This window comes from Centropristis striata, chromosome 14, assembly GCF_030273125.1.
Source record: "Centropristis striata isolate RG_2023a ecotype Rhode Island chromosome 14, C.striata_1.0, whole genome shotgun sequence".
NCBI classification, from domain to species: domain Eukaryota; kingdom Metazoa; phylum Chordata; class Actinopteri; order Perciformes; family Serranidae; genus Centropristis; species Centropristis striata.
In genome coordinates this window covers 23,226,648-23,242,385 of record NC_081530.1, presented here as the reverse complement: position 1 = coordinate 23,242,385, position 15,738 = coordinate 23,226,648, and the positions used below count along the sequence as shown (strand labels likewise).

The 15,738-nt window shown below is 38.8% G+C and overlaps 2 protein-coding genes across 9 annotated transcripts in view; one reads left to right on the top strand and one right to left on the bottom strand.

Moving 5' to 3' along the window:
- Window positions 1-10,795, bottom strand: part of ubap2l (ubiquitin associated protein 2-like) — a 28,311-nt gene extending 17,516 nt beyond the window's left edge. For 3 of the 8 annotated variants that reach the window (XM_059349472.1, XM_059349469.1, XM_059349468.1), the window contains exons 1-8: window positions 10,587-10,754; window positions 9,153-9,290; window positions 8,463-8,540; window positions 6,773-6,883; window positions 5,092-5,266; window positions 3,974-4,075; window positions 3,774-3,819; window positions 178-222 (exon numbers count right to left, since the gene is read on the bottom strand). In XM_059349472.1, coding sequence (XP_059205455.1) covers window positions 178-222; window positions 3,774-3,819; window positions 3,974-4,075; window positions 5,092-5,266; window positions 6,773-6,883; window positions 8,463-8,540; window positions 9,153-9,248 — 653 coding nt within the window. In that variant the 5' untranslated portion in view covers window positions 9,249-9,290; window positions 10,587-10,754. The other 5 variants (XM_059349470.1, XM_059349471.1, XM_059349473.1 and 2 more) reach the window with 3 other exon arrangements.
- Window positions 10,796-12,768: 1,973 nt separating this feature from the next.
- LOC131985357 (protein C1orf43 homolog) lies at window positions 12,769-15,737 on the top strand. Its single transcript, XM_059350422.1, has 7 exons — window positions 12,769-13,141; window positions 13,225-13,326; window positions 13,456-13,564; window positions 13,647-13,700; window positions 14,006-14,172; window positions 14,271-14,329; window positions 14,860-15,737. Exons 1-7 carry the CDS (start codon window positions 13,079-13,081, stop codon window positions 15,065-15,067), a joined length of 762 nt encoding a protein of 253 aa, XP_059206405.1. The 5' UTR covers window positions 12,769-13,078; the 3' UTR covers window positions 15,068-15,737.
- Window position 15,738: the final 1 nt, after the last annotated feature.

Here is a 15,738-nt window from a genome sequence, read left to right as displayed (position 1 = left end):
CAGGGCATTTATGGCTTACGTGAACAAATTTAACATCAATTTTCATACCCTATTAATAGAAAGAAGAGTAATACTTTCTCTTTTGATGTCTTATATTACAAAATCCTGTTTTATGGCACTCAAAAGTCTCCCTACAGAAAGCAAGAATAACAGACACACCAGAGGCGATGCACTCACCTCTCACCTCCTGCAATATCATATCTGGGCCCCTTATCAATCTGGCTTTAGAGGAAAAATAATGGCAACAATTACAAGAAGCACAACAAAGTAAAAGTAGAAGTAGTAGAAGATTAAGCTTTTGTTTTTCAGACCACAATCCAGAGCAGCAGCGTAAGCAAAATGCCTTCGATCTGCCTGTGCCAGTCTTGTAACAAACACTCTACAACTGTCAGTCACTCTCCAATGCAAGGCAAGCCAATGTGCTTTTAGTCATGGGGGGAAATACACAGTCCAAGAAACCCAACTCATCAGAGGTGTACACAATGCAGCCACAAACACACAAAACCGCTGCTAGATGAAAGCAGTAATGCAAGAGTAAATGCAGTGATCTCTCCACTGATGCAGTTAATGTCTAAACAATCTCAAGAATTTCAGTGTTACCCTCTCACATACAGTCGCATCATCTTAAAGATAAACCGCCATAAAAGGATGCCAAGTGAATGCATCACTCAGCACTCCACATCTCCTCCATTGAAAGAAATCCCCATCCTCAGTCAACTCATCTCAAGCAATCTCAGTAGCCAGGATTCTATCCACATTTTAACCAAATTGAGAAAATGGGCAAAAAAACCCCAACATTTTTGGGTTTGTTTCCATCCACTATACTTATGCAGACATTATAAGTAAATAAATCAACATCAGTAGGTGGTACCAGTTCTCCAGTCAGAACACCATTGCAGAAGAAGAGGGCACAGCAAGATGACGTAATTAAAGAGGTCCAGTCAAACATCAAATGCTAAAAATCAATGTGGAAAACTTGATGGAAATATGATATTTCTGTTTGTTGAATGTATCAATGTGAGGAAGGTTACAGCAGATATATGTGGTGCGATGAGGAAAATGTTTTGATCTGCTGCTAGTTTGCATCTCTTCAGCAGAGCAGAAGCTGCAGTGAATGTTGAGGTCAAATGCTTCACGTACGTCATCATACATTTGCCAAATCTCTTCCACTGCATGTTGCATTTATTGATACAACATATCAACCTCAGCCAAGCTTTAACGGGTTTATTTGCAGTATTTAATTTTTTTTTTTTTTGCAAATTTTCAACCCATACATTGTGATAAACATTGACCTGCCTCAAATTTAACAAACTAAACTATAAACCATTTTTAGGTTGTTTTTTGTTTCGAGAGGCCTCTATGGACACAACAATCTTTTCTACAAACTCAACTAGAGAATTCAAATACAAAGACAGCTCACAGTTAACCCAAAGAGGCAGCACTGTACATGTGCCAACCAATGCTGTGGTACAAGTGAATACAACTGGCTACATGATGAATACATCCTTTACACCAGGCAACATCGGCGATGGAGGAGGAGGTTAATGTATGCAGCCATGTTATGTGCTGCACCACTCTGGATGCAACATTACTGTATGCACACAGTCTCACAATCTCAAAACATGTATATGATTCAATAGGGATGAGCAGATACTTTATATTTTTTATATGCACAAGAGAAATATCCCTATTGCCATACAAGGTGACAAATTCTAAGATAAGAAGCAAAAATTGATGTTTTAATTACTGAGATAATTATTATTGGGACTTCCTTACACAGGGGCCTGAACAGCGACCTCACAATGTAAAACATGTGATTTCTATTAAAAAGTACAAATGTAGGAAGAGAGGCTAATCACCCATTTTTTAAGTTGTTATGTCTCCTGTCTTATCTTGAGTACAGCTGATGTAGAAATGGGGTTTTGACAGATTCAGTGTGGACAGAGAGCATCTGATGTGGTGCGGTAGTCTGACACTTGCTCACGGTTATGACACGGTGTGAGCGTGTCTGAAATTCTTGGCATTGCAAGGTTTTTCACATCTTGAAACATCGTAATGAAAACGTAAATCCTTTCTGAATGTACCAAAAATCTGATTTGGGATGGCAGTGTCAATTCAACTCAGCAACATAGGTTATGCTAAATGTTAAAAGTATCAGGCAACTAATAACCGAATACCTCCTAATTTCTCACATTAACATGAGCAAGTGAGTGAATCTGGTACCACGAGGTTTTCTGCATATTCAAGCTACTGCTTCTATGAAAATCATAATATAATCTGCTACATTTGGCAAAAAAAAAATATTTGTGGATAAAATTGAATCCATTTACCAATACCTCCACATCATCCTCGTCATTTAACTTTAGAACATATCTTTTTGATTAGCTTTTTCATCAGTAATGACATGCGTTACTCGTTTCCTCTTAGCTCACCGTATTCATTTATATCTATTCAGTGTATGTTAACGGTTTTACACATAATGAGGTGAATAGTACAAGCTGCCTCAGCATCATATTCAATGTACAAGCACAAGGTACCAATGATAAAAACATAGCTGCAAACCTGCCCACTAGCGTCTGATCACACATTAATAAACTGATCAAATTGTCTGCTTTGGGATAGCTTCCTTTAAATCCACATGCGGTACATTTAAGTCACTGTGTTTACCTTACACTGGCAAATTGTGCCTGCTAGCAGCAAGAAGCAAAAGCAATTTACAGAACTGTTGTGTGGCGTGAGGTGGGGGGTGTTAGGTAACATGAAAACACCTCAGCTAGCACTGCATGCGACTGCGGGCGAGAAGTCCCAGCTCACCAAAAACAAGCTTAGTTTATAACCAATAAGAAACAAAGCATATTGTAGTGTTCCCTGGAGGTATACAAGTCAATATCCACTCTCTACAAATACACTTAAAATTGTAGGACATTTTCACAGCACCATGGAAACACAGAGCATACAGATAAAACCTTTAAGACGTTTTGTTACAGTTATTGTGTGCAACACCACTAAAATCACACCAAAACACTTAATTCAAGTCATGCCTATTCCTTCCGAGTCTCTGTCTTCAAATATACATGTATGGTACAATTACTGCAACTCTGAAGCACACGTTCAATACTTTGTTCTAGTAAGAGTGAAAATGGCATCAAAGCGTCTCTTGGGAGGAAACCACTCCGCTGTTGACCTCACTAGAGAAAGCCACATCATATTATGTGTGCAACTTCAGCAGACCAAGAAGATTTAAAGATCTGTAACTGCTGAGTAACATCTCGCCACACCTAACTGCCTAAAAGCAGGAAATCTGTCATGGCAGCGACAATGTCGGCCATTAAATGCTGACATTTGCCAAGAACGTCAGAGTTGAGAGAAGTACTTCCTCTGTTCTGACACCTACAAGTCAAGCTGCCAGTATACCACGCCAACTAATCAACTGACACATAATTAACTGCACACACACACATTAAAAACACACACAAGATACACAGAACAAGCAAAAAAAGAACCATTTTTGCTGCAGCCTGGGGCCAGAGAGCAGAGACACTCCTATGAGAGGATCTTTCAAAATTTCACTCCAAATAAAATGTAAAGACATTGTGCGCTCTCTGAAGAGTTATTCTGCCCACGCTGCTCTGTCCCATTGGCTGATGTATATTCTCCCTCCTTTGGATTAAGGCTAAACAATAGGCTAGGGTCCTGCTCTCTGGTGACCATGGCAACAGGTAAAAGTGGAACAAAAGGCCCTCTGGTTTTAGGCAACGCAGGTGTTCTCTTACCCCATGCCCTGTGCCGAAAATCTGCCTCCTCGCCGTCCAGATACTCCTGGGGAGACAACAAGCACTTACATCAGTTTCTTAGCTTGACAACTATTGTCACAAGAATGAATGGCAGCGGTTTACGTGGAAATAAAAACCCTCCTCTGTTTTGATTAGATGCATTTCCTTCACGAACCAGTTTGTTCGTGACAGCCACCTACCAACATTCCCTCTTCCTCTGCCTCTTCCCCTTCGGCCTCGCTCTGCACCTCGTCCAGCTATTCCCGCCTTGCCTCCATCCAAGCCGTTCTCCTGACCGCGAACTTGAGTAGAAAGGGAGAATGGCGTCAGATTTAGACATTACACTTCCTGCAGATGTCCAAATAATCCTTTAAACTACATTGTGTTACGGTTAAGAGAGAAATGGTATCCAAAAAAAGGTGTTGCTGTATGAGAGCTGAGCAGCCCTTCATTCAAAGTGAAGATGAAAGACAAATCTATTACAGGCCATCATGTTCTATGTCACACACTGTCCCCTCTTCAGGACCAACAAGGGTATACTGCAAATTACTAATGGCATAATGGAGTTAACCTATGACAGCCTGATCTTTACCTTCAAACCAAGCGCTTTTGTTATGCTATTAGTTTACCAAACAGGGTTCCTACACCTTAGCAGTAATGGCAAAATACATATTTATATATAGTTTCCTGATTATTCTGCTTCATCACATTAATTCAGATATTACTGTGAAAGGCAAAATAAATTAGGCTCTTTAATTTACTTCTTCAAACCTTGCGAACAAATCAAAATTCTAGTGTTTTCAAGGATTTCCAGCTTTCATGCAGGCTAAGTCAAAAACCACCATTTAAAAAGAAGTTCAATTATGTTTTTTTCACCTGTGCAACATTTCCATTTTTAACTTAATCTAACAAACATAAGCCACACTGTTCCTGCAAGATTACAAGCTACTGTTGATGCAAACACAACACTTTCTACTGCTTCTTCATTTGGCAAAAGCTTCCCTTTGATTAGCTACTAAAAAGGACTTTCATTTTGAAGTACAGCCTTATTCAACAATGACACTCACAAATTGCAGATAAATTTGAGAGTCCTACAGGGCTCTTCTGTGCTCAGGCATGGTCACAAGTGTATTGTCTGCTTGCCGATTTGTGAAATATGTCAAAATTCACAAGAATCTCATGGTGTAAATGCATGCATGTTTCAGTTTTGTTTGCACCAGTGCTTTGTTTGGCAAAACAAATATTCATTTTATGAAAAAAATATGAACAATTAAAACTAAAAATGTGAAGCCACAATAAAGGAATGTTAAACACTTACACTCTCGTCCCCTGCTGGCTCCACGGCCCTTGCGTGGAGCTCCACCTCGACGACGTGCTACATCTTTCTCTCCTCCTTTCTCCCTGTTCTCATTTCCTTCCTCTCCAGTCTCTGCCTGGCTAGTCTCCTTCTGGCCTGACACTCCTTTCTTCTTCCCCACCATTTCCCAAGAGTCCTATGAAGAAATAAAGACAGCATTACACTGCTGGACTCTTTGACCAATGCCATATTTCCACTGCATGGTACCGCACAACTATAATCGATTAATACTGTCTTTTTTAGGTTTCCCATCAGCAAAAGTTGTGGTTAGAACCCAATACTCTTTTAGTACCACCTTGCTTGAGGAAGTGGAGCTAAAACACTGCAGACCATTGGTTGGTCAGAGAGATTGGTTACTTACACGATACAGGACATTCTGCACAAACAAGCGACTTTTAAAAACAGCCAAGCTACCGTCTAGAGGGACCACAATAATTTTATTCATTCGACCCAGATTTTTAAAAAATGGCAGCCTGCAAAACAACACCTTACCAAGTGCAGACATTCCTATGTTTGATTGCCAATGAAAGGATTCGGCAAGTGGCGTGATGAAGATGCCTTTCAAGCCGTGACGCTATGCGGCACGTACTATCCGCAGTGAAAAATTAAATAAAGAAAAGGATCTGGTACCAATAGCTTTTTGAATCGAGCAGAGGCGTAGCATGCAGTGGAAACAAAAAAAACAACTAGTGAAGGTTAATAAAACTGTATTACGAGACTGCTGCAATAACAACATGACAATGTACCCAGCCAAAATAAATATATTCATAAACAAATAGATTGGATATTTTTGCCAAAGGGGCAGTAGGTCCTCGACATGAGAAAATGTTTCAAACAGTTTGATGGTCTTTGTCTACATCTGACTAATTCTGAGTTGGATTTCACTTCTGAGTTTGTCGCAGAGGTCCTTGAAGTTATATGGGTATCAGAGGTGGCAGAAGCTGCTTTAAAATCATAAAGTGAAAACAAAAACAAACTCTGTTCCTCTTGTTGGCCATTTCCCAGCAAGCCATATTCAACTAGTTCATTTTAAAGTATTTCCACTGAGCCAGTATCTTGACAATCCAGGTAGCTAAAAAAAACCCTTATCAGGTCTGATTAATGTGCTGGCAAGATACATTTCCACTCTTTCTGGTTTCAATTTTCCCCTATGCTCCACTGATTACATTTATATCAAAGCTTGTATGGAACTACGGGGGCTCATCGAGTTGGTCCTCGCTGCACTTGTGTCACAAGGTCAATTCATACATTGCAATTTTTAAGAACTGGCACTAGATGAAATTGTTGATTATTATATGCTTGTTTATTCATGTAATTGAGAAAAAGATGTCCAGTAGAAATGTGCGAGAATATTCATTTTTCTTAATGGGTCTGTCACAAAACACATGCAGATATGACATACTGACCAGCAGGGGAAGTACAATAATGTATTTACAGTGAACTACTTTTTCCACCTTTTTACCTTTAAATACAGCTCTATCTAAACTAGGAAGATCATGTTCATAAACATGTAATACAGTCGCAGGATCCCTACTTGTACACTGTTATGCCAATTTTAATAGTTATCTAACCCAGCGTAGCACTGATTTCTCCAGAAACTGGCCCTCACAGCACTAAGCCCCCACACAAAGCCAATACTCACAGTGTCTGGGCTACCCTCCAGCAACACGTTAATGGCTCTGTTGACATCCCCATTGCAATCGTGCAGTGCGATCATAGACTCATCCTGGTCCTTGCCTGTGATGTCAATCAGCTGCAAAAGAAAGGATGGCATGATGAGACACAGAGGTGACCCTTGGCTGACAGTCCTGGCATTTCATTAATAAAAAAAGACTCTTATGCAAAATGTTTTTTAAAAACATACATCAGAAAACAAGATGTGCAACTGAACAGTACATAGTAGTAGTTTTTGTTACATAAAGACTGTGACACCATGCCCTCTTTCAATGCCTTTGAGATTACTACACACTAAGGTATAAGCTAGTATGCAAAGATAACCTCTCTTATCAAAAGGTCCTGATGACCTGTTTACAGAACTTTCTGACCTTACATGCAACTTTAGGCTCCTACTTTTTTTTAACTTCCACTTAATCATTAATCTCAAATTAAATGATGCCAGATTCTGTATACAGCACTGAAAAGAAAAGCCACATGAGTAGGGGGAAAAAAGGTTATCTGGCTTGAGTGCAGATATGGAATCAAGTATGATGGCGCTCAGCAATAGCAGTTCCCTTATTTATTCAACTCGTACAAGCAACATCTAGGGCTGGCACCTTTTTAACCTCTCAGACAAAAATGAAGAAATGGACCCTTTCTCATAACTGATACTGTGCCTTAAAAAAGACATGGTTAAAGCATTTTTTTTTTTTTTTTTTTTTTTTTTAAATCAACATTATCACTAATTAATATTTTTTACTGAAATTATATATTCTCATACATAATATTCACCACTATTGCACCTTTAACATAAAAGCAGTGAATTCTGCGCCACAGTATTTGTGCTTGATGAGATCTGACACATCAATCATGTAATAATTACAGACACACCGATTGTAGTTTTCTTGTTTATGATTTTGGCAGATTCAGTTTTTTCCCCTACATTTCTTTGTTAGAACTATAATTAATTTTTAATTAATAATTTTCAACTGCAACAGATTCCTTGAATTTCTCTCAAACTCATTCAAACAAATCTCAAATCAAAAATGTGCCCCGGGTTACTGGACAGAGCTTTTTATTTTGACACTCCACTCCTGCGGTGGGCAGCATCCTCCTGTCTGCCCAAGGCCTACTGTGGGCATACCGCGCAAGAAAAGAGGGAGAGAAGAATCAGGCACTGCACTTACTCTGACCAACATGCATGGGATCGAATTACAATGTATTTAAATATATTTCTCGCTTCTTCTCGACGGTCTGAATAACTCGCCAAATTTGTGTTCAACACTGCATGTTTGCTGCTGCGACAATAGTTTGTTACTTCCTGTGCCGCTGTATGCATCACGCAACCCATCGTGTTGCAAATTTGAGCAGCTCAGAATTGGCTATGTGAGACCAATCAACCGGTCACCGACCGAGCCAATCAAGCTTAAAATTGTCCAGACCAGTCACCAACCGATCATTTTGTGCATTTCTGGCAAGAATATTTTTACACATGCAATATGCATACTATAACAGACACACATACACACTGAATGCAATAAATAATAGATGTTATTATACATGTACCAGAACAAAGTAAACAAAGCAGCGCTATACATCCATATAAAAAAAAAAAAGGAGCAAGAAAAACTGCACAGGAAAGCTTAAATAGGACAAAAGGATGTCTATCTGCTCACCTGTTTGACCTTCTCTTCAAAGTCTGCATCATTGTGGTCTGAAATCATCTGCGCAAGTCGGATCTGCTCTGCGGTAGCCTGTTCAAAAGGAGTGAAAAAGCCAAAATTTGCCACCAATAGAAGCACAAGATTTGCATTCTTGTCAAGGCAGAAAGGACAGATTCACATTAGGCCATTTATACAATTTAAGACAACTTTTCCATGCAAATACTATGCCTCATCTAGAAGTAAGCGCACCTGTTACTGGCTACTAGAGGACTTATTAGACCCTTCAATCACATGCTTACAGGCCTGCAAAAACACTACTGTGAGTCAAGCTGGTCAACTTAAATCAAACGATTGATTTGATCAGAATAGTTCTGCCTGAAGCAGTAATCCATTCAAAAAATAATAATCAGGGATTCCCCTCCTCAAAATATGGTGTTAATAGCCCTGATAATCCCATAGTGCATTTAAAAAAAACACTACGAAACAGAGCTTTAATTAGCATACTTTTTCACAACCTCTTCCAAAGCATATTATGTTGAGCTATGCATTTGTTATTTCAAGATGTTGACATCAGTACTATGTTGCTTTTTAGAAACAGTAAGTATAACAAAATAGGTGACATTTTGAGATACATTGATTCCCCTATATTCAACCCTGGTGCAAATCCCTGCAGTGTAACAGGTGATGAGAGTGAGGGTATACCTGAGGCCTCTGCTTGTGCTGTGTCTGACTCTGTGTCTGGCCCTGTGTCTGCTCCCAGCTGCCCCGGGCTCGGTTCCCGCCCATGGACGTCATCATTTACAGTATATACAAATAACAGTATTTACAAAGGAATAACACCTGAGGAGAGAAGGATGAGAGAGATGCATTACAGACTTGTGACTATGACCTATTTATGTCATCATGTACATGTCTGGGTGCACTTGAACACTACTTCCTCAAACTGCCTGGTGGCTTATTGCCTAGTGGGAGGAAGCTAGTAGCGGTATCAAGAAGACAGCATCAGCTTTGTTCGCCTGGAAAACGTTGACAAAGGGTGTTTTTCAGCCCCCTTTCTAAGGCAATGTCTAAAACCAACGCTAGCCGAGGGTTTGACCCGGGAAGCAAGGGTGCCACGGTACACTGGGTGCTGCTGCACTCATGGCTTCCAAGTGCACACTAGGCAACTTATTTACCCCTTCAGAATATTATTAGATTAGATTCAACTTTATTGTCATTGCACATGTCACAAGTACAAAGCAACAAAATGCAGATAGCATCTAACCAGAAGTGCTTAAGCAGTAATTAAGTGAATCATAGTGCAATATATGCAATTACGCAACGCTTTCTATATCAAAATAGTCTTGGTTATGTTTAGTCAGCCTATATTGTGACAACAGTATATGATCGCATGATGGACAGATGTATACTGTTTTGAACAACAAATGACAGACAACATACAAACACACAGTTAAGACATTTGACTGCATCTCTGATCGATGCAAGCTGTTAACCTTGCTATCGACAGCAACTGTCTAATCTTGGACACGTTACGTAAAACCCTGTTTGGACTAACGTTAGCACCACAAACAAGCCTAGAGCCAAGGGCCCGTCCAACATATCTACTTCCACTAGCCAGCCACATGGCCAAAATGCTAGCCAACTAGCTAATACTTGAGGGGAAAAGCATCCAGCTTTGAAGTCTTGGTGGGCTTCCGCTTCTCACGGCTTCACCTCATGGCGACAACGAGGCTAACTCTAACTGCCGCTAGCTAACCAGCTAACTGGGCTTCCGATAACTGGCTGCTGAGTTGTTAGCGTTAGCTTTGTAGCCAACAAGTTAACGAGCTAATTAGCTACAAGCGAGCATCCAAGCTTTCATGTTCGACCAAACCAAAAACGCCCATGCCAGCCCGGTGCCACTAGTTGTCTGCTATAGCCATGCTAACTTAATTAACTAACGTCGTTTCATACAGCTAGACAACGTTAGCAAGTTAGCTTGATTAGCGAAGTAGCCGCTTCATAAACTGCACCACCGCTCTACAACATTCTAAATTCAGAATGTTCTGATGGCCGGGCTCAAGACACAGGAATCACCGAGGCTCAGGATAGGCCTACAGGCCGCTACAATGAAAATAAATAACAGGCGATACTGACCAGAAACCGGCTCAATATTAGACACTGCTACACGACCGACCGACAAGTGGTCTCGTTGTCGGCCTTCTAGTCGGATTTAGGACAGGATATAATATCCTGAACGCCAAGTTGATACAACTAAGTTGTGAAAATATAGCGAACCGACTCGCTCACACAATAAGCGAGAGACTGAATTTACCTGTTTCTTTTCCACTCTGACACCACGGAGAGCTGCGTCACGTGGTTCACAGGGAGGAAACTGGACCCACAACATGTGATCACTCACTAAAACAGTTTAATATTATCAGCGGGGTTATGACATGTCATTGGTGAGGATGCACAACACAGATAATAGATGTTGGCAAACTGAGATATTTTTGGGATTTAATTTATCTAATAAGAAATATATGCATGACATTACAGTGTTGGAGCCATGAACTTGACAGGTCTCTGAAAAGACTCAGAGAGACTCAGGTCTCTAATGTTCATCAATAAGACAACAGATTGAAATAATAATAATAATAATAATAATATAGATAGATAGATAGATAGATAGATAGATAGATAGATAGATAGATAGATAGAGATATCATCACCCTGTTAAAATAATCGCCTAACTCATTTTTTCAAGTTTTGCAGGAAACACAAAAAACCTTCACCAAAAGTGTAACATATGACATTTATTGATCATTTCACTCAAAAAGAATGTAACAGAGGATGGCTATTGGCATAGTAATAACACTGTGTTTAAATTATGTAACTTAAGAGAAATAAATGACGTGCCTTTGTGACTTCAGCAAGATATGGTAACACTTTATTTTGAAGGTGTCTACATAAGAGTCACACAAGCCTGTCAGAAACATGACATGACAAGTATCATGAGCAATAATGTTACTTCAAAGTGTCATTAATGTTCATGACACATCCCATGTCATGTTTATGACATGCTCATGTCACTCTTATGTAGACAACTTCAAAATAAAGTGTTACTATATCTTGCTTAAGTCACAAAGGCATGTTAAAAAAATTGCCTATGTCACATTTTATTTTGACTTAGGCATAATAAATCCGCTTAAGTCACACTGTGACATAGTCCATTATCTTAAAGGGGTAAAATCACATGATCTGATGAACTGAGGATGTAGGCGATTTTACCATAGGTGGCCGGCGTCATGAGGAGATGATTTAGGAAAAAAAAACAATTTTGACAAAAAATGAGTTAGGCGATTATTTTAATAGTGTGACTATATATATATATATATATATAGATATAGATACAAATAAAATATACACTAGATAAAGTAAAATAAATGGAAGAAATCATATTACCGACAATTAAAATCTTTATAATACTACACAATATACCTTTATATATACCCACAAAGCTTTATTAATGACCGTGCAAATATTTGTGCAAATGTATCATATTGCGCAATTTTATAACCCTAAGTAAATCCTAGTAAATACAATACACATAAAAAAATATAGAGAAATATATTGGGGTGTTTACATGCAAAGTATGCATACTATACACTATATGTGATATAGTTATGTAATATATATTTACAATGCAAGAAAAGGTTATATAAGTAATAAATGTAATTATTCAATATGATATAGTGTTGAATATGGTACTACTATACAGAGGCAGCCTGGAGAATTTACCAAAAAAAAAGTGCAGTGGCAGTATTGGTTTGTATAAGGTTATTTTATTACAGATGTTAATTATTATTATTATAATTATTATTTTAGTATCATTATTATTATTCTCTGAGAATGTAAAAGACACAGTACTGTTGAATTTGCAACGAAATGATAAAAAACTATAAAAATTGACATAAATATAAAAATTTTACTACTACTACTACTACCACTAATACTATCATCATTATAATAACAATGTAATATATAGTATAATAAGTACAAAGCAGTTACATTGTCGTAAAAAGCTTGTTTGCACAAGAGCAAATTAAATATGAAAATATCAGTATGCAAATTGAGTTTTAGCCAACACAATTGTACAAAAAGAAACATTATACAAAATGTTACAATACAAAAATAAAATAAAACAGTAGGTTTCAGGTTGTGAAATCGTGTAGCTCAATAAAGTATAACATTTTTATATTATACAAAATATGTGAATTAAACTGCAGGTAGGTTGACCTTAATGGTCCTCCTTACAGTTATTACGGTAATTTGGAGAGTCGCAAATCAGTTGTCGCTGTCGCGCTCACTGCTTCTAGCTAACACAACAAGCTAAACTGCGCAACGTTACTTCATGCATGATGTCGCTGGGCATGAAGAGCAGTATCAGTCCGGTCGCTGCATAGTTTTCCACCCTAGAAACTTATTTTCACAACTGATAAACAATTTCTCATCTGTGCTGTAGCGGCAATTCGTCTCCAAATGGACAACCGACTGTTAGCTATCAAGCTAATGTAGCAGCATACCGTTTATTGCTAGCTAAGTTAGCTAATCGACCTGTGGATAAACTGTGAACACTGACAGATAACATGGCAGAGTCGTCGCCACTATCAGGGGTCAATGTTGTCCTGGTTATGGCCTATGGGAGCTTGGTAAGTAAGTTTCAGTTTTGGTTGCTAACTTAGCTGCTAAGCGTTTGTGTGATGATGCTAACCCTGTTTGTTTATCTGTGCAGGTGTTTGTGCTGCTGTTTATCTTCGTCAAAAGGCAAATCATGCGTTTCGCAATGAGATCCCGCCGAGGACCACATGCACCCATCGGCCACAATGCACCTAAAGTAAAGTGATCTCCTCTTTTACAAGTTTGTTTACCTTTTTGTTGCTAGTTGAGCATGCAGCAGCAGCTGCTGTTGGTGTAAGAGTTCACGTGTCTGTGTGTATTTTTTTCTACCTGAATTGATTTACAGGGTTTGAGGGAGGAGATTGACTCCAGACTGTCCAAGGTCCAGGAGATCCGCTTTGAACCTCTTCTCCTATCAGAAGAAGACGATAGACTGAAGCATGGATCACAGATCAGTCAGTCACTCAGCTCATCTTGTTGCCACCTAAATGAGTGCACCATTTTGTGATTTAACCAAAACATGTCTGTATTTCACAGGTTGCTACAACTACCTGTACAGAATGAAAGCTCTAGATGCCATTCGTGACTCAGGTGAAATTAAATTTGATGCTCACATTTATTGATTGCAGGTGCATGTGTTATTCTTCTCAGATCCTCATATTTTAATCCATTATTCTCACACTAATTACTGCAATCTCTTGATGGAGAAGCAGTGGTTCAAACATCCTCTACAACTGATGTAATTCTTAATAATTTTGTTTTTATTATTATAGATTATGCTCAATGACTTTATCAAAACTTGTTTTTTTTCCCAGTGAGCCAATTCCCAGATGGGGAGTATTGAAGTTTCATCTATTCTAACCTTCACTTCTTGTTCCTTCCTGTTTGGACCTCAGGAATTCCTCTGCAGGAGATAAGCCGCTCTCCCAGTGCATTTACTGGACGCAACTTCAGGAACTGGCTGCTGGAGTTACGCAACTCCCACTCTCTGATCAAGAGCAGCCGCAGCGCACTTATTGACCGTTTGCTTGAAGGCTATGACAGCGCTCGCCATGGGACTGGGGTGTGTTCAAGTGTCTGTCTTGTTGTTTTAAGAAAGAAAGTATGAATAGTTATGTTGTTGTAGCATGTTACTGATTTCCCTTTAACTCTTTGTTTCAGGTGTTCGGTGAAGCCGAGTTTCTGGAATACCAGCGAGCTCTGAATGAACTGGCAGATGTGTAAGTGTTCTCTTACTGATCCAGACTTGAAACTGTTAGTCTTGTAACATTGTTGGAGCATGTTTTCCAATTTGCATTGCTTACACTGACAGGGCAAGGAGTGGTGCATGCTTTCACATGTTATCATTTCCAAAGTTTTTGGCACTAAAAATCAAACTGTGTCCAGATTGGTAGCAATTCATCTTCATATCTTATCATCTTATAATTCATATCCCTTTTTCAACAAAATCAAACAAAATTAATGCTGTAGTGCTGTACATATGGCCTTTCATTATACAGTATTCACATTAATAATTATACATTATATAGAGTAGATCTCCTGTTATGTTCCTACAGAAGCATCTGCATTAATCTTGTATTTTCAGCTCAAAATTCAATTATATTCAATAGTTATTACTACTACAGTTACCCCTATGTTATTCCTAATACCCATGAATATTATTCAATGTTTTGTACAAGTATTAATAATATATTCAGTATATGCAGTGACCTCTTTGTGTCTGCCACTCTGTCTTCTTCTCTCCCTTCAGAGTGAAAGCGTATTCCAGCACCACCAGCCTGGACCAGCATCATCAGTCAGCAGCCAAGGACCTGACCGGCTCTCCTGTCCGGAGCACTCCCTCCACCATCCAGGTCACCTATCTGCCCTCCACGGGCCAGCGCAGCAAGAGGCCCAAACACTTTCTGGAGCTCAAAAGTTTCAAAGACAACTACAACACACTGGAGAGCACGCTGTGAGACCCTGCTGCTGCTGTTGCTGTCACAAAATGTTTGTGTGGGTTGGTGAGCGTGTGTGCACAACTGTTACAGTCCAGCGGGAAAAACACATTGCCACAACTGTTTTCTCAATGAGCTTTAAAATTCACCTTCAAAATAAGTTGGGAAAACTTCTCACATTAGGTTACACAACATTTTACAGATAATTTCAAAGAATTAGATCAATAACAATTGTTAAAATCTTGCAGTCAAAACAGTCATATGTGCACGCGTTACACCCAAGGCATTTGTTCGTATTTTGGACCTAATGAGCAAGGACAAATATGATTGTAGCCAATAAGGCAAAGTCTCCATCGTAATTTTTGTAAAACCAGCAAAGTTAAAGGGATAATTCGGATTTATTAAAATGGGTTATATTAGGTACTTATATAGTCAGTGTATGGATAAGTGTCTCATACAAGCCCACTTCAATAAATGTGATCTTTCCTTTAATGGCAAGTCACCTGCTGCTTTTTTATTATTCTCTAAAGTTCAAATGTAAATATGATGGTACCTTTCATTTTACTGTGTTTGTACAGATGTAAGATATTTATACGAACATTCATAACTTATTTAATTGATATTGTGTGTTTTGTATTTATGTGATGTTGTGCACTTTTGTGGTTTAAGATTAAAAAAAGCTTACAACCCAC